At 38.0% G+C, this 23,486-nt stretch overlaps 1 protein-coding gene across 20 annotated transcripts in view; it reads left to right on the top strand.

The window, feature by feature from the left end:
• The window catches only part of Bnc2 (basonuclin 2), a 409,226-nt gene that overhangs the window by 238,900 nt on the left and 146,840 nt on the right, over window positions 1-23,486 (top strand). For all 20 annotated transcript variants that reach the window (XM_017320205.2, XM_017320209.2, XM_017320204.2 and 17 more), the window contains one exon: window positions 22,782-22,884. In XM_017320205.2, the coding sequence (XP_017175694.1) occupies window positions 22,782-22,884 (103 nt within the window). The remainder of the gene's footprint in view (window positions 1-22,781; window positions 22,885-23,486) is intronic.

Below are 23,486 nucleotides of genomic sequence, written 5' to 3'. Positions count from 1 at the left end.
ATATTGATCCTGCCAATCCATGAGCATGGGAGATCTTTCCATCTTCTGAGATCTTCAATTTCTTTCTTCAGAGACTTGAAGTTCTTGTCATACAGATCTTTCACTTTCTTAGTTAGAGTCACGCCAAGGTATTTTATATTATTTGTGGCTATTGTGAAGGGTGTTGTTTCCCTAATTTCTTTCTCAGCCTTTTTATCCTTTGTGTAGAGAAAGGCCATTGACTTGTTTCAGTTAATTTTATATCCAGCTACTTCACTGAAGCTGTTTATCAGGTTTAGCAGTTCTCTGGTGAAATTTTTAGGGTCACTTATATATACTATCATATCATCTGCAAAAAGTGATATTTTGACTTCTTTCTTTCCAATTTGTATCCCCTTGATCTCCTTTTATTGTCGAATTGCTCTGGCTAGGAATTCAAATACTATTTTGAATAGGGAGAAAGGGGGCAGCCTTGTCTAGTCCCTGATTTTAGTGGGATTGCTTCCAGCTTTAGGATGTGTTCCTGGCACCAAAGAAACAGCTCCCAAATCTCTCTTGAGAAGGAGATAAGAACTGTAAATTGAGGGACTGGAGAGATGCACCCTCACATATACATGCACACAGGCAAAACAGCAATTTACATAAAATAAAATAAATTATTGGAAAAAAAGAATTGTAGGTTTGGAGGGTGTGATATTTAAGAAAGCCAAATAAATTATGTAAGCAAAGCAAGACCCGAGCTTGCCTTCATTATGTAAATATTACTGTAAATCATGTAAATATGAAGTTTTGAGAAAACCTGGGAAGTATTAAGTGTCTTGCACATGATAACAGAGGAAACTGGCTGGAGTTTGATCTTGAGTCTATACTCTAGTGAGTAATGGCATGTAAATGACAGATTTGGAAGTCGTAAGTCACTCTTTATGTTTCCTGACTTTTTTCAGGTTTCCTTGTGGAATCAGCTTATACATCAAGTGTTGAGAGTAGTTAGAAATGTATAAACAGTATGTCTAGATACTATATACCGCTCATATTAGAAATATTACTCTAGTCTTATCTAAAAGGAGGATTAAAAGTCACCACAATGACTTTGTTTACCATTTACTCTTTCTCTGGCATCCTCCTTGGCTCTTTGTACAGGGTATCTCATATGGCTGGGAAAATTTAGTGTGAGAGCAGTTGCTACAAGTGAGGAATAGAGTGTCTCTGAAAAGATAAATAATTCACAAATAACACATAAGGAAGCCTTTCCTATTCATAGAATATGGACATTAAGGCTACATTTAGTTTAATCAGAACTCCACACTTTTCTGGCCTGCCTTCTTCCAATGCAAATTAATTGTCTCAAGACTCTTGAAGTTTTTGCTCAGAGAGAACGTAGCTTTGTAGTCTCTCCAGACAAGGTAGCCAGCTCATGCCATGAGGCTTTTGATAGCAGGAAGTGCAGTGCTCCTCAGAATAAGTCTGGGTATCCAAGAGTATTGACTAACTGATTCAGAACATTTGCACACATGACTCATTGACAGGAGACAGAGTGCCTTTGCTCACTTTGTGTTTCTAGAAAGGGTTAATTTTGTTAATCTCTGAATTGGGTTGTCAGAGTCTGTGATTGGAACCTCAGGGGGCTTTTCATGTGGAGGACTAGGCTTCCTGGAGCTTAGGGAAACTCACTGAGATTTCTCCAGGACTTCAGGAGATGCCATCTGGGAACTCTTCTAGGATCATCCATGAACATCTTGGCCCAGTCTGCAAGTCTCAGTAGGGTTCTTGGTTTCTATGTATTTTTAACAACACTGGTAACGTAAGAAAGCCCAAAGATTATTTTAGCTTTGAAAATTTATTTTGTAAAGATACAAAATTGATTGTTTACCCTGAAGTGCAGCCTTTATATAATGCCTGTGTTGAGACTTGAACTTGTTTCTAACAGGACTGCTAAGTTGAAATGGTCACAGCTAATTCTACAAATATGGACTGGTCCTATGGTCCTTTTAATGGCAGCTAACGGAAACACAGCTCTTCTCCAGCTCCTAGTAACAGTCTTCTTTCCCTTTACTGTTTTTGCTTTTTCTGCTTTTGAGGTATGAGCTACTTCACCTAATCCACATTTGTTTCTCCCTTCCCCTTTCTAACAAATATGGCACCATCTTTGCTAGAGTGACCTTTCTTCTTCTATTAACTTTTAAAATTAAAAGTCTTAAAATTATTTCTACTTTCTTGAACTTTTCCAAAACATTTCTTTAACACATTGTTTGATTAAATTAACATTGCATGTTTTGTAATTGTAATTTTTTGATCAATTAACATTGATGTATTAACATATATGTTAATAACTTACAAATAATTGATTAGGATCTAAAAATCGGTCCATCAATGAAGGTGTAAGATGTTTATTCTATTCTAGTGGTGGGTATTACAAATAGATTATTTTTTTAAAAGAAGTTCTGGAAAGATTGAGACCATGTCATTAAGTATATTAATTATACTCCAGATATACAAATTTAGTTTTTTTATGGCTCTAGTTTTGTCTGTAATATGCTTAGTTTCTTCTTTTCATAGACTGCATACTTTGCGTATTTTTACTTTGGGTTCCTTCTCTGGCAGCAAAATGAACTTCTTTTCAAGAGGAATACACTTTTGATTTCCAAAGGTTTGAGAGCGAAAGGCTGTAAAACAGAAACTGCAGACTTGGTTAGACTGTTACAAATGTGGCTCTGCATGAGAAAGTGGGCTCTCCCCTCACTCTGCTCCCCCCATATAACTGAGATTATGATAAAGTGATGCCCACCTAATGATTTGAATTATCTTTTTATAGTATTTATTACACTGAGTATTATATGTCAAAGTAAGACAACTTGTCCTGCATTAGTAAACTCTAATTCTGTAGGCAATAGACAATATATGGAAAAATACATATATTAGGCTCAATCTTGGGATAGACATTTCTTCTTTTCATTCTCTTTACTACCTATAGCTGTTGTGTTCTGTTCACAAAACATCTGTTACTGTGTTTTACAGAAGCAGTTAGAGCATTGTACTATTTTGAGATAATGACTTGTTCTCTTAGGAGACTGTCAGGGTGGTTAGGTAGTTAATAATGAAAGAGATGTCTACTTTCAGGAAGTTCATGCCTGGTTCTTCCTAAGGAGGAGAGCCATTGTGTGGTACAGTAGCCCTGTTAGTTTACTAAAACAAGCACATCAGGACAGACTGACACTCAGAAGTGTTCTTGGCTTTTACTTGACAAGGTTTTTTGTTTGTTGAGATATAATTCGAGCACATTTTCAAATTCTTATAGCTATTACCACTGCAAGATCTTTTAAATTAAAAATTACTTATATTTATAAAAATATATGAAATTTTCTTTAAATTCAAGGTATTTTTTTAAACTTAAAAAATTATTTTAAACAAAACTCAAAATATAGACCTCAGTAAATGTTAATTAGGATTTGCTTTCTTTTCATAATACTTAATTTTTATTTATTTATTTTCTGTGTATGATGTGTGTGCTCAGACGCTCATGCAAATACTTAATTTTTATTTATTTATTTTCTGTGTATGATGTGTGTGCTCAGACGCTCACGCACACGCACATGTGCATGTGTGTGCACACATACCAGTGCATTCATTCAGAGGCCACAGGAGGATATTGGGTAACTTCCTCTAATGTTCTCTACCTTATTCCTTGGAGACAGGGTCTCTAGCTCAAATGGATATTGGTTGAGTTTTGGCCCCAGTGATCCTTTTCCGCAGCCTACCACCCCATGCAAGGGTGACCCGTGTGTGTGTCCGTCCGTATTATACGCAGCTTTTATCATGAGTTCTAGGGAATGCTTATTCATAGCACTGTACAGTGTATGGTGTTACTCCCCGAGCCTCTGCGCAAGCCCTCATAATACTTTCAAATAGTAAATGTATGTGTGAGTTTGACAGATACTTTTCTAGGCATGCTAGTAATCAGGACCATGACAGAGACTGTTCTATTAAGTCTCTCATTTTAGTGTATTATTGATAAATTTGAAAGTAGATCTAAATAAAGACATAAAAGCTAATAACTCCCACCTAAGGTTATGAGGAGAAATATTAATGGTTCTGGGATGTTAATTATGAAGCCCACATACACAATATTACTGAAAAATCTCTTGGTATTGCATATTTGGCCATCTGTCCTGCCTTCTGCACCCTCCCAGTTCTGTCCTTGATAGTGCTGACTAGGAGGGATGCTCTGATTACTCTTGTCAAAAGGCCCTTTGACATGACAGCTGATGTCTGTGCCCATGCGCGAGTGGTCCTTCAAAAATCATACTCTTCAGTGACATAAATGTGAGACTTTTGTATCAAGTGACAAACTTGACTGTTGAGTGATAAACAGAATTGCTGTGGGAACATTTAATAAACCTTTTAAAATTCACTTTGCAAAGTACACTTTCAACCTGTGTCACTTCTTCTCCTATAACGTATGTATTCTGTCTGATGCTGGGTGGAAGTCACTCTTGTTCTTAGCAGTGTATCCCATGCACTTGGACTGAAGCCCTGCTGGAAACCTCTGGCCTACGTGTGGTACCTGATTTCACCTCTTTCCGGATGGAGGAACAGAAGGGTTTTACTTTCTATTAACATTGACCTAATCTAGAAGGAATTTGGTGCAAGCATGCAAGGGGGCAGCAGTACCTTCATACCACAGAAGCCTACTTAGAGCTGCATTGTAGAATGAAATTTCTGGAAGTTAGCCACTTACAGAGATCTCCTCAGGTGACCCATCAAATACTCTCTTTTCACACAGTGAGATGACTCCCTCCATTCCTGCAGTATTTACTGTACTATTTTCAGGATCACATTATGTACACAATATTGTGAAAGAGTACCACAGAAAACAGAGCAGATGAAATGGTCTGCAACATCAAATGATAAGACATCCCTCTTCCTGGGAGCAGTTATACAGGAATGTAAAAATGTCCCCGTCTGTCTAAGCTATCAGTTTCCAATGTCGTCCCTGGAGGAAGTGGCTGAGAAGACATTTCCACCTAATGGGCTGTTAGGTTGCCTCTGTACTGTATAGTAAGTTGGTGGTTGCAGCCCACTTCCTCTAAGACAAAGGTCCATGGCTCTAAAATCCCATCACAGCTGACACTAATTGGCATTGCTGTCGGCCGTAGCTGTGGAAGCAGGCCTGTGTGGGCAGAGTGGGGCACTCTGAAGGGGGGTGTGGCACCAAGAGGATGGCTTCTCTGACTTTGCTGGTGACTACGCTGATTTCCTTTCTCCAACCTTTGTTCATGCAAATTGCATCACCTTCAGCATTGTTTGCTGACTTGGGAAGTCGGCTGAGAAACCCTCTTTCAGATCACTGTGTCATTGGAAACCCTACCTTGCACAATGTAGACTCTTGGACTGTTAACCTATGAATATTTCCCTTATACAAATGCAATTATCAATAGTAAATAAACATAGGATTTAACTCAAAAATTTCCCATCTGAAAAACTAGCCTACTTTTTTCTTTCTTGTTTTTCCCCCTTAAGCCAGAAACCAGAAGAGGGCATGTTAGTCTTTTAAAAATGAGTTTGGGATCCATTGGACCCTGTGCAGTTGTAATTCCTGTAAATAGGCAGAGAACCTGCTTTGCATTCATAGGCTTAGGAGCAAGGTTTTAGTTGCTACTAGAGTTTAGAATGAGTAGAAAAGCAAATTGGCTTTTTCCTTAAAGTTTAAACATGTCAGATTGTGATTGCTGCATGCAGTTCCCATTCTGATTATACAGACAAGAGGGAAGGGACAGATTGCTGGACAGTTAATTCTCTTGGCTGCACTGGGCGCTTTTCCTGTACATTATCTTTTAGCATTTACGGAATCTGCTTGTTGCCATTGGCAGTTGTAAGCAAATCCGAACTTTCTTAAATGCATATTGAAAAACTGGCGAGTAGTGGCAGCCAGGAGGAAGGGAATCCCTGGGGGAATTGATTCGTATATTAATCATTTATGCCCTTTCCCTGCATCCATTTAAAAATGAAAATGGATAGCCATTTAGGTACATAGTTCCTGCTCTCCCTGGCTTCCTCTCTCCTCTTCATCCGTTGCAGTCTCAGGAGTGTGGAGTGGGTTCCTGATTCAGTTGACTTGGAAACCAACTCCCTGGGAGATGCTCCACTCTTTCCCTGGGAAATTCTTAGGAAACCTTCCTCAGGAAATGGCTCGTTTCCCCACAGTGTCCAAAGAAGCACTCATTTGGTTCTTCCTCTCACTCCGCAAGTCCTTTAAGTAAAGCATTTAGAATTTATATTTTGTTCAGTTTTGTGGTATGTTCCTATGTCTCTTATGGGTAGGTACCACGATAGTATAAACCATTTATAGGGCCAGGGCCAGGGCCAGGGCCAGGGCCAGGGCCTATGAGGCAAGTGAAAGGCCTGGGGTATAAAATCTGATGGAAGAGGCTTCTTCTTGTCATAGTACATATTTTGGAGAAGTTATGATTTATTGTTTGTGATCCTTGACCTCTATGTACCTAAAAAGCCTGGGGAGTGATTATGACATATGCATATTGTCTTTGTATCTAGTAAGTGTCTGACTTTGTTTTAAAATGTGGAAACATTAGGCTTACTGTAAAAGAAGAGATTGTGATACAAAACATTGTTTTCTCAAAAGCAACTGTGCAAATCTCACAGTTAATTCATAAGACACCTTCGCCCTGGCTAAAATGTTTAAATAATAATAAAAAATGTATCATCACTATTTTCTGTGACCCCAGATTAATGAAAGACACAGTTTTACATCAAAGGAATTATTATTAGCACACATTTTACATTCCTTATGCCTCCTGTCTGTGTTTTGCTTCCTTAGACAAAAAAAGCTAAGGGCCCAACACTTGTATCTAGAGTTTTAAAGTATAAACTTGTTATAATTAACTGATGCTCTAATTTTATTAGCTGATAACAGTACCATATTATACTGATTGCTTCTAGCACTGAGAGATTCTTCACCCTCGTTATCAACTTTTAAAATATCAGACAAATTGATTATAGGGGAAAAATTTTTTTGACACACAAAATCAAAACTTCTTTTCATAGAAATCAATACCGAAACTAATATTTTGGCAGCTAAAATATGAAGAGAAGAACATTGTGCACCCTAACTCTAACATTTGTTCATTATTAATGGAGGAATAAAAATCAGAATTTGTCAACAGTTCAGTTATGTAATAGAAAATTACAATGAACAAGACCCCATTAAAAGTAATGTGTTTCTGTTTGCCTACTTTCTGAAGTATACCATCTGGTGGCTGTGCATTAGGGCTAAGCAATTTGAACACAGGTAAAGTATTTTAGAATTGGAGTACTAGCCTCACATTTACTAATAAACAGATTATTAAAGCATGCTTGCTACAAGCTCTGTGGACATATGGATAGGGTTTCAGAGAAAACACACTTAATTGTACATTACTGACATGTTTATGGGTGACTCAGGGAGAACTGACTAATTGTATGAATAGGGTAGGAAGTGGCCGTCTTAGAAACCAGGAGTACTTTGTGGAAATCAAAATGATGTCTCCTGAATAGTAATGTTTATGACATCTATCTAGAAACATTCTGAGGTCATTTAAAATAGACAGCGAAGCCCAGGCACGTATTTTTTAAAATGCATCACAGTTCTTGCATGTGAGTGAAAGAGAAGTTCACCAACGCTTTGTTGGCTATACTTACTATTTTTTAATCACTCCTAGCCCCCTAGAGGTGATTGGTTTATGTTGGCTCCACCCATATAGTATTGTACATACATCAGTACGCATACTGAGGAATCAGAAACCCACTTAGGAAGTTCTCAGTTCTCCAATGAAAGGGTTCATATGGGTGAAAGCACAGAGCATGTTGTGGTGTTTTGTGTTTTAACTGCCATTCAGTCTCCATGGGTCTGGGACAGTTGACCCATTCATCCTGCTTCACTGCAGGGAACAGCTTGGGAGGACTTTATCTTGTATGCAAAGGATTCAAATAGACTCTTTCAGACTATTGTCTCATTTTACTAAATGAGAGATTGAGAAAGCTTAGAAGAGGTGTTAGAGGGTGTGTTTTGCCATGCCAGGTCTCTGTGGCTTGAAGCCAGGGAAGAGTATGAAATACTACTTTTTCTTGTTACTCCACGTGTCCTGCAACATGAACACCAATATATTGCTCTGAAGAAACAGTGCACTAAGAAGAACAAGGAGGAGGCTGCAGAATACGCTAAACTTTTGACCAAGAGAATGAAGGAAGCCAAAGAAAAGCACCAGGAACAGATTGCCAAGAGACGTAGGCTCTCCTCGCTGAGAGCTTCTACTTCTAAGTCTGAGTCCAGTCAAAAATGAGTCTTTAAGAGCAACAAATAATGACCTTGAATCTCAAAAAGAAAAAAAAAGACAGTTAATAAATTGATAGTGCCAGTCATGAGTAAACATTTCACATTATGTGAGCATGGTTGACACTAAACTTCTATCAGATCACTTGTCTTTTATGATTACTTTGTGGATGGACAGACAGTTTATTGGTTTATTTTCTTAGAGCTTCTAACAACTTTTCAGATAGTAGACTAGATGGAAAAATAATATATATGCAAGATAAGCTACATTCTCTTGAGTCTCTTGAATGATGCTGCTGTTTATGCTGTTAATGTTTAGTGATTGTACAGTATGATTTTTAAGTCACAGGAAACACATTGGTTTTTATATATTTTGTATATAGTTGTACTTTTATTGTTAACTTACTCATTTTTTTGAGCCAGAATTTATAGTCAAGGAAATAGGGTCAACTGCAAAATATCCATTTTATAGAAATAGTAATTGAAAACTGTATATGGATAGATGAGTACTGTGTCTCCTAACTTTAACATTTATTTGTTAATGGAGGCATTTAAAAACAAACGGAATTTGTCAGCACATCAATTCTCCAAAAGAAAATTGTGATGGAAAGTCCCTCCTTACAGTTGTGCCATTTCTACTTGACTATTTGCTGAAGCAGACCATCTGGCAGCTGTGCATCAGGGCTAAGGAAACAACACTGGAAGCGTGTGTGCGTGCATGCATGTTTGCCTTCTATCAGAGTTGGGGAATATTCTATTTCATTTCCAGATAGAAGCAGTTGGTGTTTCCTGAGGACTTTACTGTACATCCATTGGTTTTGGTGGAACCAGCCTCTGGTTCTTGAGCTTGGATAAGTCTCTTTCTTGTGTTTGATTTTAAGCAGAAAGAAAATACTTTTCAGCACTAGAGAGCTGGGAAGGTTGTAGGAGAAGCTCTTTTTCTCTGCAGTGCCAAGGAGACCTAAGGCTAGAACTGGTTACTGAATTGCCTAAAGTAAATAGACCGACTGCCTTAGGGCAGTGGTTCTCAACCTTCCTAATGCAGTGATCTTTAAAACACTTCCTCATGTTGTGGCGACCCCTGACCCTAAAATTATTTTTGTGCTACTTCATAACTGTAAGGGTGTTACTCCTACAAATTGTAATGTAGATATCTGATATGCAGGATATCTGATATGGGACTTCCAAAGGGGTTGTGAGCCACAGGTTAAGAACCACTGCCGTTGAGACAAGGTGCTTTGGATGTCTCGAACTACCTCATTGCTGCAGTGGTGTGTTCATTCTGCCTCAGCCGGGCATAGGAGCTTTCTCTCTTGCTAGTCTCATATGAATTTGAAGGCCAGGTAGAGATCCCCGAACTGTGCTTGCATATTATGATCGGAAATGAATGCTGGGTTTTTCTTCTAAATGTTATGTTATGATTTCTATTTTTAAACCCTTAGGTCTGGAATTTGTAGATAATACCCAGTTACTGGGTTTAGAAACTCCCGTTTGAGATTTCCAGAATTTTACAAAAGTATACACACTTCAAAGTCTTAATCTTACATACTTTCCTTCAACATGATAACATATAGAAATGTAAGTTCAAAATAGATTATAAATTGATACACTTGGCAGTCTTGCAGATTCAAATTTTGAGAAGGTCTTATAAAACCAAAACTGTAGTGTCTAGTAAGTGATGTAATAGCAGATTTGACTTCCTTTAATTATCTAAACTACCATTATTAATATCCAAATCTGTAGGGCTTGTTCAGATAGACACACAGAGTCTGTTCGCTCATAGGCAAATATGCCTTCAATGAGGCGGATTGGTGGTTTGCAGTGTTTAGTTATTTAATGACACCTTAAAACTGAAGTTTAAATCTCCAAAGCTGGAGACGACAAACGTGGAAATACAGGCATGAAAGGAAAGACTACCACCTCTTTGTGAACAGCAGGACTGGCTTTGTACAAACAGGACCAGATTGATTCTGTTAACCAAGATTATAGGGGCAGATGACAAAGTGCATGCAAATAATGCATGTGTTGTCTGGTGTGTACAGGACACATCTAGACATATGTCTGCTCATGTCCATGTACAGTCAAAGAAAAACACCTTTCTGTGAAATAATGTGTTCCTTTAGAATGGCTGTACATGTTCATAATTTTGAAAACATTTCTATTGTAACCTACATCAAAAGAGAAGCCAGGGTTTTTGTGTCTGTGTCTGACTATACATATGCATTATAAAAAAAAGTGAGTCTACTGTAATTACCAGTTTGCAGAGCGAATTCCTGCAGGGTTTGTACTCTCCCCATTAGTAAAAGAGATAAGTTGAAATGTATTAAAATTTCACTGTACAACTGGGAGTTTTTGTTCACAGTAAATGTGTTAATGTTTCTTCATTGCTTGACTGTTTGTGTTTAAATTTAGGCAGCGTGCCCAACAGGGACAAAATTATAGGATAAAGCAATGTATAAAGGAAAATCCTTCAGAGAACACCAATAAGGCTCTTTTCAAAAATAAGCAGTTACACATAACAGTGCACGGCTGTAGCCATAGAGAAAAGTTTTATCTGTCTATTTCAGAATTATTGGAATTTTTCCTTCCCTTGTGTGAAAGTTAAGAGGACTGTGCATATGTCGATAGGTAATCTACTTGGATGTGAAAACATCTATTATTTTATTCAGTGTTACTCTTGAAAAAAGAAAAATAAGTGATTTCTTCTTGTCTTTGTGATGAAGGGAGGCAAATAGCATTTAGTGAAAGAGGTACTAGATCACATTTGCTTTCCTAGGGCAGGAATTTTTTCCAAGCTAGGAATTTTAATTAGTGCCTGTTATATTATTGGAACATTTTTCCGTGCTTTTCATTGTAGCCATGAACTTAGTAAATGCAACTATTCACGTAGATAGGCTTACTTTTTAAAAATTAATCTAAAACCACTATCACCTAGTATGAATGTATAATGAAATTTTCTAAAGGCTGCTCGCTATTTCTCTAGTCTAGGGGAATAGAAATACAGTTCTTCAGTAAACAGGCTATGGAAGCGTCGGCCCTTACAGGAGTTGCACTCCCTTCTTGTTGAATATGTTTTGTAGTTAATCCTACTTGCCTTTTGTTGTTTGTTTCTGTTAGCCAACATCCATAGGTTGTCCCTGATCTCTCCATGGACCTTGAATAGCACAGAGAAAAAGCTGGGCCAAAAACCACAATATGGATCCTCCATTTGAGATGGTGTCATTATCGCAGTTGTGTGTTTAAATCTATTCAGTGAAGGTAACCTCATTGCTTGTATTGTGAATGTGAACAGACTGTAGGAGGAGCCTCTTGAGCAGTTCCTGTTGTGTGTTAACGTGCCTTAGATAAGTTTGACCTTAAATAACTTGGCTCACCCTACAAAAAGGCATTTAATTTTTATTGCCTTTTCTACATTCTTCTTTAACACGTGAATTTTTAACTGATAGACCTTGAAGTGCTTCAGAGTCATTACTTTCTTTTGGCTAATTTGTAGAAAGGCACCATATGAAAATTGAATTTTTGATCTGATGGAGTAATTTTTGAGTTCTTATGAACCATTTATAATCTATCAAGTAAATCCTCCTCAGTTCACGGATTATTGACCCAGTGGACCATATTAGCTGCTTCAAAGCTGTTATAGCCCATTATGTTGATTCCGCTGACACATACATGAACCCAGTCTCTGTGCCTATGATGACATTGACATTGTTCTGGAACACTCTTTTTCCACCAGGCTTTCTATTTATTTCTTAATTTTTAGGAGTTAGCTCATAGTTCATGATAACCATCACACGGCTCTCTCAATTTGCTCAGTGGTGTCAGAACTTTCTTAGCAGCTGGCTGTTACGCTAATGTTTAAAAGACAAAATGAAAACAATTTTTTAAACAGTCTTAGGGTACATTTTACTCTGGACACTTACAGATTTTATAGATATTTGTGTAATTTTTTTTGCATATTTAAATATGTAGTCCTTTGAATTGGAAAAGGAAAAAAACCAATAAGAAGGAATAATATTGTGCTTGTGGTGTATGTGTGGTATATAAATGCATTGTCTGAGAGATTTCATTTGAACAATTCCAATGACTTCAGCTACTGGAAGAACGGAGATGTGCCTTCATTGATTTGTACAAAGCTCTAATGAATCCAGCCCAGGCCTTAGCACAGACCCAGGGGACTCTGTGACCGAACATTAATAATTTGCAAAGATGCATTGGCTGTTCATCATATTATTGTTATCTGTAATAAGTGTTACTCCTGTGGTCATACCTGTATTTAAGCAAAGGAGCTTGTCCTCATGGGGTAACTGTGATGTCGCAGTATAGACACAATGGAAGATGGCCATGCTTGTTGGTACGTGTGTTACTAGTGGGAAGTCTCAAGACAGGGATGGATACAAAATGATTTGTAATAAGCCAGGTGTCCTTGGAAGTATCACGTCTTACATTTAAAGTGTTTGAAATTTCTTAGTATCAGATTTTCTCACTTTTTCAAATTGCTTAAATCTTCATGTTCAGCCCCTTTGTCCTTTTCAGCATCTGGTTCACATCTGAAGAGTGTTAAATTCCTATTGGAACTTACTGAGAGTGGGGTAGCCATGTGAATTTCTTTTTCTTTCCTTTCAAAAACAGAACAGCTCACTAGCTGTGGCCTGTTCTACTTAGAGACGTCTAACAGATTCTTTTCTACTGTTTGAATGAGAACCTAACTTCAGGGATTTTAGTGATTAAATATGAGAGTACATTTGCAGGGTATCATGCAAGCTTGATGGCAGTGCACAAACACAGGCTGTTAGTCTCACAGAGTGTGCCTCTCTTGTCCTGAGTAGTCGCTGCCATCTGAAATGATAAATTCCAAAGGTGGCAACTCTCTTCCCTGTCAATTCACTAGAGTGAACTTTTTCACAAACCTAGGGGAAGGTCATCTACCTCGCTCTCATCCTTGATAAGTGGATTCCAATGAGTACTCTGGTGTTTTAAATAATGTAGCCTTTCCCTCTGTCCCTTCTTCCATTCACTGCCCTTCCCTTCCTTTCTCCCTCCTATTGCTGGGGGTTAACTCAGAGCTTCTTATAACCAGGTCAAAATCAAAACTTGGATCCTCAACCTCACCCTGGAAATTCTGGGCATTTTTCTTTAAGAGATCTGAGTGTGACAGCTGGGAAGGAACAGCAGCTTTGCTCCTCGCTCGAGATGATGTCTTATATTTGGTATACCAGGTTTCGGATTATCCCTAAACCTATCCATCTGGTTACCAAAGTACAAAGTCATTGTGTTAGTTGCATGCTCTCCCCAGGATTCGAAGGTGCTTCTGAAAATCTGGGACATGAGTTTCATACTGTCCTGCTTCTTCCTGAGTAGAGAGTAGATTTTTGTAAAGTAGTAAAAGGTTTATAAATCTTCTTACATCACCTAACAATTACAGATCCCTTCCTGATGAATGTCTTTCCTATCATATTAGTGATTGGTTTTATGAACAAATGTCACAGAGATGCATAATCACATGACCACCTTTCAAATTGCATTAGTGCAAATGAATGAAAAGTGTATCAATGGAAGACAAAATTGCTGATTCGACATAAAGATATAATGAGGTGATTATTAACATTTGGATGGTATCAGTATTCTGGCTCTTTATGTAAGGTTATGTGTCATGGCAGATGCAGAGTGTATTTAGGGAGTAGCTGTTTCAGGAGTTAGTGAGCTCTCCTCTTACTTTCATCTTGGTGATGGCTGTGTCCATTGGAAGAGGGCATTCCTTCTAGCTGTGTTGTCGCAGCTGCCTAGATAGTCTGCAGATTTCTCAAGTATACAAGCCATAAATAGAGTTTCTGAATTGTTAACTGTTAGGTAAGAAACTGAAATGTTTTGCCCAAATTGAAATGCCTTTTCATTTTCTGTTTCTCTAATATTACTAATTATCTAACAAAATACTTTCTGTTACTATTGACCTGATTTAATTGGGGGGAGCGCCTCCACACTCAGACGCTTGCCCTCTTTGATGCCGTGGATGCATACGTATTTTCCTTATATAATTGGCTATATCCCGCTGTTGATTTTTACTCTGAACTCTTAAATTATTTAAATGGGGTCTTCCTCATGTCGATTGATGGTAGGCTATGATCGTGAGGTAATGACTACAGATGCTCATTGGATCTGTGTCTGAAAATTTATGTGCCTCTGTGTGTCACTTACTCCCTGTTTAGGTATTCACACAGACATAGGAATATTCAGAGTCATGTATAATGATACACCCGTAAGTTTAGGGGCTTCTCTCTTTGCTTCCTCCCCCACACTTAATTAGTTTCTAGACTGAAGTAGTTTTTTTTCCATCATAGTAAATTGTGCAGTGCTATGGACCTATGCATGACAGAACACACCACTCTCATTTATAAGTAGATTCTCTTCAAAGTTTTTAGAATCTTGATGAGCATTATAATTGATACCTCTCCACCACCCTACCCCCCAAATTTTAAAAGATGTCCTGGATTTTCTAGAAAAATGGTACTATTTAAATACTAGTTTTTAAAATAAATACATTAGTTTTTAATATTTTGAAAGGAAGATATTTTTAAAATTAGGCACCATGGAAATTCCTTTGTTTACCATCTGTGTATTAGCTCATTTAGTATTTATTTGGCAAAGTTGTACTGGGCAAAGGCAGATACTGTGCTTTACTATGTCTCCTGTGGAAGACTATCTAATAGAATGAATGATTTAGCACCACTGAAAATAGTAATTGGTGCGAGTCATCCTGTGCCTGTTTATGAATGACTTCATTGAGATATGTTTCTCACCACATGCCTTCCACCCATTTAAATATCTGGTTTAGTGTGTTTCTGTATAGTAACAATTATGCGTGGCAATCAGTTTTATTTTGAAGACATTTTCAACACCTAGAAATGTAATTTCATGTTCTAGCCATTGACCCACTCCAAGCCTTAGGCATCCATCAGTGTACTTCTATCTGTATAGTTTTCCCACACAGACATTCCATATATACATGGAATCATGTGGGATTGTAGTGCCTTCTTGCTTCTTCAACTTAGCATAATGCTTTTTATGTTCACTTAGGTTTTAAAATGTATTACTTTTTATGGCCAAGTAATATTTAATTATATGAATATACTACATTTTTAAGTCTACCTATTGATGGGGGTCAGTATATTTGAAAGAGAAACTTAAAAGTGAGAGTTTGTCTCTTGATTTTTTTTTTAAACAGTAGTAGATGTTCTAAGGTTGATTTTTATCAGTGAACCTCTTGGACATCTTTCAGTTACTTTGAAAGCATTTATTATGAAAGTGATATATTTCCTTGGCTCATAATTTTTCTTTTTAAAAGTTTAATTATCATTGAATCACATAGCCTTTTGTGTTTCTCAGATTGTTTAGTGTTTGAACCAATGGCCTCTCCCCTTTTTAGTGAGTCTAGCAGACTGCTTTCACATCACCCAGAGCATGTACAAGATGAATGATGTGTTTTCTGTTGGAAAGACCAAAAGGATTTCTGATCGTTTGCCATCTACTAATTCTTCATATGTCATGAAAAACAATTAGGCAAATATAAGGAACATTTTTGAAATGTTTTCACTTTTAAGTTATGTTATTACCACATGTTATGGATATATTTACCTTAATTTTTCATTAAGTTTTAAAATAGTGTTGCTAGCAGAATAACTTCATTTCTCAGTTCTTGGCATAACTTGTACCTGCTGAGTGTAGTGATGTTTATGTTATAGCTGAACAAGCTGTGGACACTTAGCATTGATAATAAGCCTTATAATCAGCAATAATTACTAATTGTAAACCATATTTGTTGCGTATTCAACCTCAGATTTATATCTTTGTATAAACACAAAGAATATATCTACCTTAGTCTTACTGTCAAAATCGTCTAGAGACTTTTAGATTGGCAAAGAAAAGGAGGCGTTTCTGGGTGTGTTCTTTATAACCCTATAAGGCCTTTGAGGTCTATGTCTGCCTAATTGTAAAACTTGATTGTTAATGCCCAGAGCCCAAAAGATTGTATTCCTTTGCATACAATGTGGAAGGATTTTGTTACCAAGAAAGAGTAATTGCCTCATGCAGTCATATTGGCACTCTTTGTCACTAATAAACTTAGTAGTTGTCCTTCAGCTTTTACATGCTACAGATTTTTGTGCAGGGGGCATCATGAACTGGCTAGTTTAGAAACACAGGTCTTCTGCAAACCATGTTAGTTTCCCAAGACCCAGCCAGACTGAACTTCGTAGAAGGTTGTTTCTTTTCTCTTGGCCTGATGAATTTGCCATATGAGGAAAAGAAGAAACTGTCCTGAAACTTTTATAGGGAAATATTTATTAGTTTATGATACATATATATATGTTTATATGTTTATGACATTACAACTAAAAGGTTGACTTTAAGAAAAAGACGTTATGAGCTGCGACTAGTACTCAGCGGTAGAGTATTTCCTTAGTGTGCTGGAGGCCTCAGGTGTCCTCAGCTCTGGAGAAGGAGAACTGGAAATAGACCAGGTGAAGCTTCTGCCAGTGGCAATCATTACAGCCAACTACGGTCTACTCAGAAAGCACACTGCCTGAGTTTATAGTACACACTAGTAGCTGCAATGAATGCTACCTTCACAATTAAAATCTTCCATAATTTAAGTTTATTGTGAGTTAGGTTCTTCAGTATTAAATGCTTAAAAATATTGCGAGTGAAGTTCCATGATCTAAGTTACAAATCCTCCTCACTGCCCTAAGAAATGAACAACAAGAAAGTGAATTTACGCATTTTTAGTTACACATGAGAGTTTGGCCAGATTTCAATCACTAAGAAAGAGTGTTTGAAAAGTCACAGAACCCTATGAATCCTTTTATTTATTTATTTATTTATTTATTTATTTATTTTTGGAGGGGGGCATGTGGAAAATTAAAACCCAGAGCTAAAATGAGTTTCGGTATAGAGCCCCTGCTCACTGTGCTTGCATCTGTACATATATGTTGTAAGTTTGTGTTTGCCTCCTGACCTTATTTTGCCTGTTGTTATTTTATGTCAGATAAATCAAGAGCTTATTTCTACATAAGGAGCAGCTAACAGATGTTTAGCCTGTGTATAATTCCTTTGTTAGTTATATTAAGTATTAACAGAAACAACAGTTTTTTTCCTGAGAAATTCTATTTTGTAAGATCCCTGATGTTTGGTCCTTACATACTCACAGAGTTAGTGCAAGCTAGTGTAATTAAAGAGACTGAGGGACTTGTTTTAGTGATAGTCTAATCAGGATTGGAATAGATCTTTGGAATATAACTGGAATACCTCAAAATACATTCTTACTTAATATTAGAACTCATTAATATTTTGTAAACAAACTTTGCTTACTTGTAGGTTTTAGGTGTGCTGTCTTTTGAGATGGGTTGTTCTTATATTGTCCAGGCTACTGTTAAACTACTGATGTCTTCCCTCAGCATCCCAAGTAGCTGGGAGTGTGTGTGTGTGTGTGTGTGTGTGTGTGTGTGCTCCTACATTTCTGATGTCCTGTTGAATCTGTACATTCTTCCCCATCTTAGGTAGAGGTATACAGTGAGTAGTAATTGATGGAGCATGCCTACTAATATTATAGTAGAGCCTTAAAACAGAAAAAAATAGTTTGTCCTCCTCTTAGATGGATACAGACACACAGTCCATCAGTTACTCATTAACATTAAATATATGTTACACATCTGGCAAAATAATGGGATAAAATTGAGTGCAAAAGGAATCATTCTTAGACATCCAGAACATTGCTTGAGATCACAAACAGTTGTCATTTGTTCCTCTTGTACTTCTCCAGGCTTGATACTCTGTGCTTCATGTTGATTACTTTGAGAAATTTACCATGTAGTTCATGGAAGCCATTATTAGGAATTGAAAACAGGGTATTGGGGTATCTTCCCCCTTGCTCCCTTCAATTTTGGAGGATCTCATGCTTATGCTGGTTTCATATTTACTGTGTAGCTGAGGGTGACCTTGCTGCCAAGCCTGAGGACCTGAGTTAGTTCTCTGGAACACACATGGTTGAAGAAGAAAACCTCCTGACTTCCACATCTGCACTGTAATGCATGCATGTATACTTGAGTGAGCAGTTGACACATGCATGCATCCAACACACACACATGCACACACAGAGACAACATACCACAAATAGACTGAGCAATTATAATGAAGAAGTATAGCATGGGGTCTATTGTCAAAAAGAATCTGCTGCAAGGGCCAAGATCACATTAAAGCAATTGTCATACAGAAAAGTGCAGATGAAGAGAGGGTCAAGTCAACAAGGAAAAGGGGAATGATCAAATTAATTAGGAGCCAGTTTGAATGGTCTAGGGGAACCACAACTGGAATTCAGATATTAACAATGAGAGTGGGAGGCCAGGAAATGCAAGGACAGATGATTTTTGGAGGGAGACATCATGAACTGATTCCCTGTCCTTGTAGGAACAGCACTCAGCCATTGGTGCAGACACACCTGTGTTTGATTGAGATGCTTGAGTGACTTCAGGCAAGGCATTAGTCATCACCTCAGGTCCCTCATGTGTAAAAGGAAGATAATAGCAGTGTCAAATTCATGGTCTTTTCTGAGAACTTTGTGTTTTTGTAATTTTTCTACAAAACTGTCATGTTTTCTACACTGACTGGAAAACATTCAATTAATCTAGCTATTATTAATTATAAAGGACAATAAGAAGTGACCATGTTTCGATGGAAGAATAGAGAGGAATCGATGGTCTCTATCACCCAGTTTAAGAACTCTTATTCTTGGGCTCTACACTCTAAATCCTCTAATCATGAAGCCTGCAAATACCAAGTTGCTAAGCCTTGTACACAGGAACTCTGCCATCCACTTCTTACCACTTAACACGATGCTTTTTGCACAGTAGTTGGAGCTGTAGGAGAGGATGGAATTGCCAAATGAAGAGTGAAGAGCCTGACCATGGGCGACTCCTATGTTTATTTACAGTGATGAGAGAGAAGTTGCTACCAGAAAAGCTAGATAGTTAGTCTTACTTTCTCAGGAATGAAGATGAGTTATAGTTGCAAGTTACACCAAGGTCTAGGAGGACAAGGAGACCAGGATAGGAACCAAATGTGCTCCTAGTATCGCTTCAAGAGTGCAGCGTCAGAAACCTGTGGCCAGAATTCAGAACTAAACTGTAGATGGCATGAGGAAGTAGAGACATTGGTTTGGGCATGCACAGATTTCTCTTTCAAGAAACCCATAGTGGGGGGTTAGTAGGAGTAATTACTTTTAATGTGTTGCGAGTTAAAATGTTTGTGATTGCTGTTCCTGGAGCTCAGGGCAAGAGGTACAAGGCAGGTTGGAAGGGTAGGGTAGCTCCTTCTACTCCTTGAGTGCCTAGGGGATGAGGTACAAGTTGGTAAGCGGGGCCTACAGATGGGTCTGCATTGGCCAGCCTGAACATTGTTCCCTGCAGAGGTGGCAATGACAAGTCTGTATGAAGCTTCTGCAGCATTCTTCCTTTCTGGCGTTCAGAGGTTGTCACTCAGACAGTGTAATAGTGACAGTCCTGTGCAGAGATCCCGCAGAGTGGGAAACACTCCAGCACTAGCTAATGGAAGAAAGAATGGAGGGTGCTCCCAGGACGAAGGTTCTTCCACCGCAGCTCTTCCTGTCTGTCTCCCTGAAACACATGGACATTTCTGAGGCTTAACCAGATTTGATAGTTTATGATAAACCTGTTTTGTAAGTGTGCCTGAGTTGGCAGGCGATCATATTGGTTCTGTTTTGTTGTGAATAAATAGTATGTCAGAGTTTTATGCCATTTCAAAAACATTATTTAAAACAAAACTTCCTTTGAAGCCATGATAGTCTCTTACACAAAATATTTATTTAGCCATATTGTTTAAGTATCTGTAATTCCCTTAAGGAGGAATTGTAGTCTGCGTAAGCCTCAGTTTAAAACAGATAGGCCTTCTGGAATTTACAGAAATACAAAATGGCTAGTCCTGTGCTTAAGTGTTTATATACAAAGGAGTTGAGGTGTTCCAGTGTTCTGTGTTTGGGTATAAAAAGAGTAGGATCCAAGAAAAAGAAATCATCTTGAAAAGATTTAATTCCCAAGTAAACCAGATGAGCAGTGTTAAGTAGTCTGAGTGAATGAATGAATGAGTTAACCAGCAGTAAGATGTGTGTGTGTGTGTGTGTGTGTGTGTGTGTGTGTAGTTAACCTACATCTCTTAGTTTGTTTTTATCTTGATTATTGATAAAAGTGAAGGTTTGTTCTAAATGTTGTAAAATAAAAATTTTTGGCAAAATAATTAACATCAAATTAACGACTCAAACTGTTTGATGTCATTTATTGTAGAGTTAAATATTCTCCTTAGAATATCATTTCTTTTTATTGTCCACTCTTTGATTTTGATAAGGCAGAGGATTTTAAAAAATATTTATGAAAGTTTGTACTTACGTACTTAAAATATTTTTAGTGTTGATATAGTCTCTAGAGCTGAATTTATAACCGGATACTTAGAAAAGTGCCTCGTTTGTAATGAAAACATTGTGCTCTAAACTTTTTTTTGGTCAGGGTACAATCAAATCTTTTGTTCATTAATTAATGAACAATTTATATGAAGAAGCTGCTTATAAATGTATTCTGTCAGTTTGCATGAGAATTGGAAATTGAGCTTTTAGAAGAGTACTTCTCCTTATAACCATCTAGTCCTGTATTGCTAAAACATACATACAGCCAACTTCAATAACCTATTTAAGGTACAATTGAATGATAGGCATTAGAAGAAACTGAAATATCAGGTGGATTGTGAATTCAAATATCTTTTAGTGCTGAACAAAAGAGCAAATTAAGTCTAAAAAGGACACAGGTTGAGGACTGTAACATCTAAAACAGGGTAGGTACCTACAGAGAGATCGTGAATTGAAAGAGAAATGAAAGGGAAAGTCTTTAAACCTGCATGGCCTGGTCGTAGGGAGAAGAGGCCATTGAACCTTATTGTAGATGGACCAAAGACATTAACAGTATCTAGATGGAACACTGTGTGACTCAAGGGAGCTAGGTTAGTTCATATTAAAAACCCAAGTGCTTTCAGAAAGTTAGCTTCTAGTGCATGTATGTGTAGATATCAGGTACCAATTTACAATGTCTGATAACTAACCCTGCTTGGAGGGGCCTCAACCATGCCAGTCATCCTTGATCACATGTAAGTCTCTTAGGAGATGTTGTTCAGCAGTTCAGATGGTCAGATTAGATTGTTAATAAGTGAGTGATCGGGTTACATCCCTTCTGTCTCTAGAATTTTCATGCAACTGAAAAGTTATATATACAAGATAAATGTGTTAACTGCTATCTAGGGGCACACGTTAGGAGCACAGTTTCTAAGCATGGATTTTACTCTTAGAAACTTACACTCCATTTATGAAGCTTTCTAAGAATTCAGTTTATAATGTGAACTGGTGAGATTTTTTTTGAGCATTTTTTAAAAACTTTTTATTGGTTCTTTTGTCCATACTTCTTTGCTTGCAAATGTTCATTGGGGAGAGGCTTCTGGCTTCTGCTGGTCTTGTCAATACTGGAACTTCACTGGGACATCCTGTTGTTGCCCTGTGTCATGGGGATCTTGTGGCTTTGGCTCTGTAGGACTGGCTCCTTCATGCGCTCCAGCTGTGCCTCCATGGGGTGGGTGTTGGGGTACACCAATTCAGAGCCCTGGGTTTGGCCTGAGAGGTATCTGGTCAGCCCGCCAGCTCCTGCTCTCCTGCCCCCCAGGCCTGTTGGAGAGGTGATTTGTTAAGCGCTTGTGGGGAACTGAAAGGCATTTCATGTGTGTTCCAGTGTTCTGGAATGGAATTGTACTTTTCCAAGTGTAGAATTTTCATGTAAACATTTTTACTGTTTTATGTCTGGTTTCAAAATAAAGTTTCAATTTACTCTCTTGTCACCATTGAAATAAAAAGATTGCTTTCATTTTAAAAAAGGGAAGAAGCTAAAATTAACAAATTAAAGGAAAAAGCCAAGAGACTGGGAAAAGATAGTTATAAACTTTTAAATAAAAGCCACCCAAAGTGATTTTCTTAATAATCTTTGTGTTGCCATATTTTACTTTTGCAAATACTTCCCTTTGAACAGTGTTTGGCTGGTGTCTTCTTAGCATCATTGTGAACAAGTTAGGTAAACCTAAGCAGCAGCAACAGAATTGCTTTTCTCCTTTGGTGATCCAGTGTCCTCTGGAAAACTTAAGTCTGTACTCACACTCACCTTGTACTCCCTTTGCGTTTAAAGACTTAACATACCACATTTGTGAATGTGCTTTCTTTTCTCTACCCTTTGTTGTGAAATACTTTGATATAAAATATATATTTCAAATGTCTTCAGACCTTTACTAACATCAGACCTTGAACAGTAGGTGTGGGCACTGTTTACTGAAAAGAGTGAGAAATAAGATGTTTTGGGATAGATGCTGATCTTGTCTCCTCCTCTGTTTTCAGGCCATCCGCTGCACATTGGTAAACTGCACGTGTGAGTGTTTCCAGCCTGGGAAGATTAACCTGCGGACGTGTGATCAGTGTAAACATGGCTGGGTGGCACATGGTGAGGAAATCGAGGCTCCTCTTTCTGTTCTTGCTATGTTCCTGGGTGTGTGAATGTGTGTGTGTGTGTGTGTGTGTGTGTGCACGTGAGAGAGAGACAGAGAGAGGGAGAGAGTTTTTTTTTAGAGTAGTCATGTCATTGACCTGGAGAAGAGAGCGGTCATCGGTGCTACAAGTATTCCTTAACATTCATCCTGCAGCTCTCAAACAGCATATTCTCCTCTCCAGGAAGGAAGGCTGGGCAGGCAAAAGGGCCAGATGTTTATAGAATAGTTGGGCAGTAAGGTTCATACTGAGCACAGCAGCAGCCAGCAGGAACCAGGTCTGATGGAAACTCAAACATACCACAGTTGGCCTTTCAGGGCCTGGACCTCAGAGGGAAGCTGGCAGATCTTCTTTGCTTGAGAACTCCTCAGTGACTGCATGCCCCTGTTGTGTGTGCTGAGTTTATCCTTCCAGATGTTAAACTTTGTTTGGTTTAAGGAGGGCGAGCAAGTGGCTGGTATCTGGGAGAGTAACCTGTAAATACCCCCTTTCAGTGTGCATGGGGATTAGAGGAGGCCCTTGATCTTAAAGCCTCCACGCTCTGTTGGTGTCACTGGA

This window comes from Mus musculus, chromosome 4 (assembly GCF_000001635.26).
Source record: "Mus musculus strain C57BL/6J chromosome 4, GRCm38.p6 C57BL/6J".
Taxonomy (NCBI): domain Eukaryota; kingdom Metazoa; phylum Chordata; class Mammalia; order Rodentia; family Muridae; genus Mus; species Mus musculus.
The sequence above is the reverse complement of the archived record's forward strand: the minus strand, read 5'-3'. Positions and strand labels throughout refer to the sequence as shown.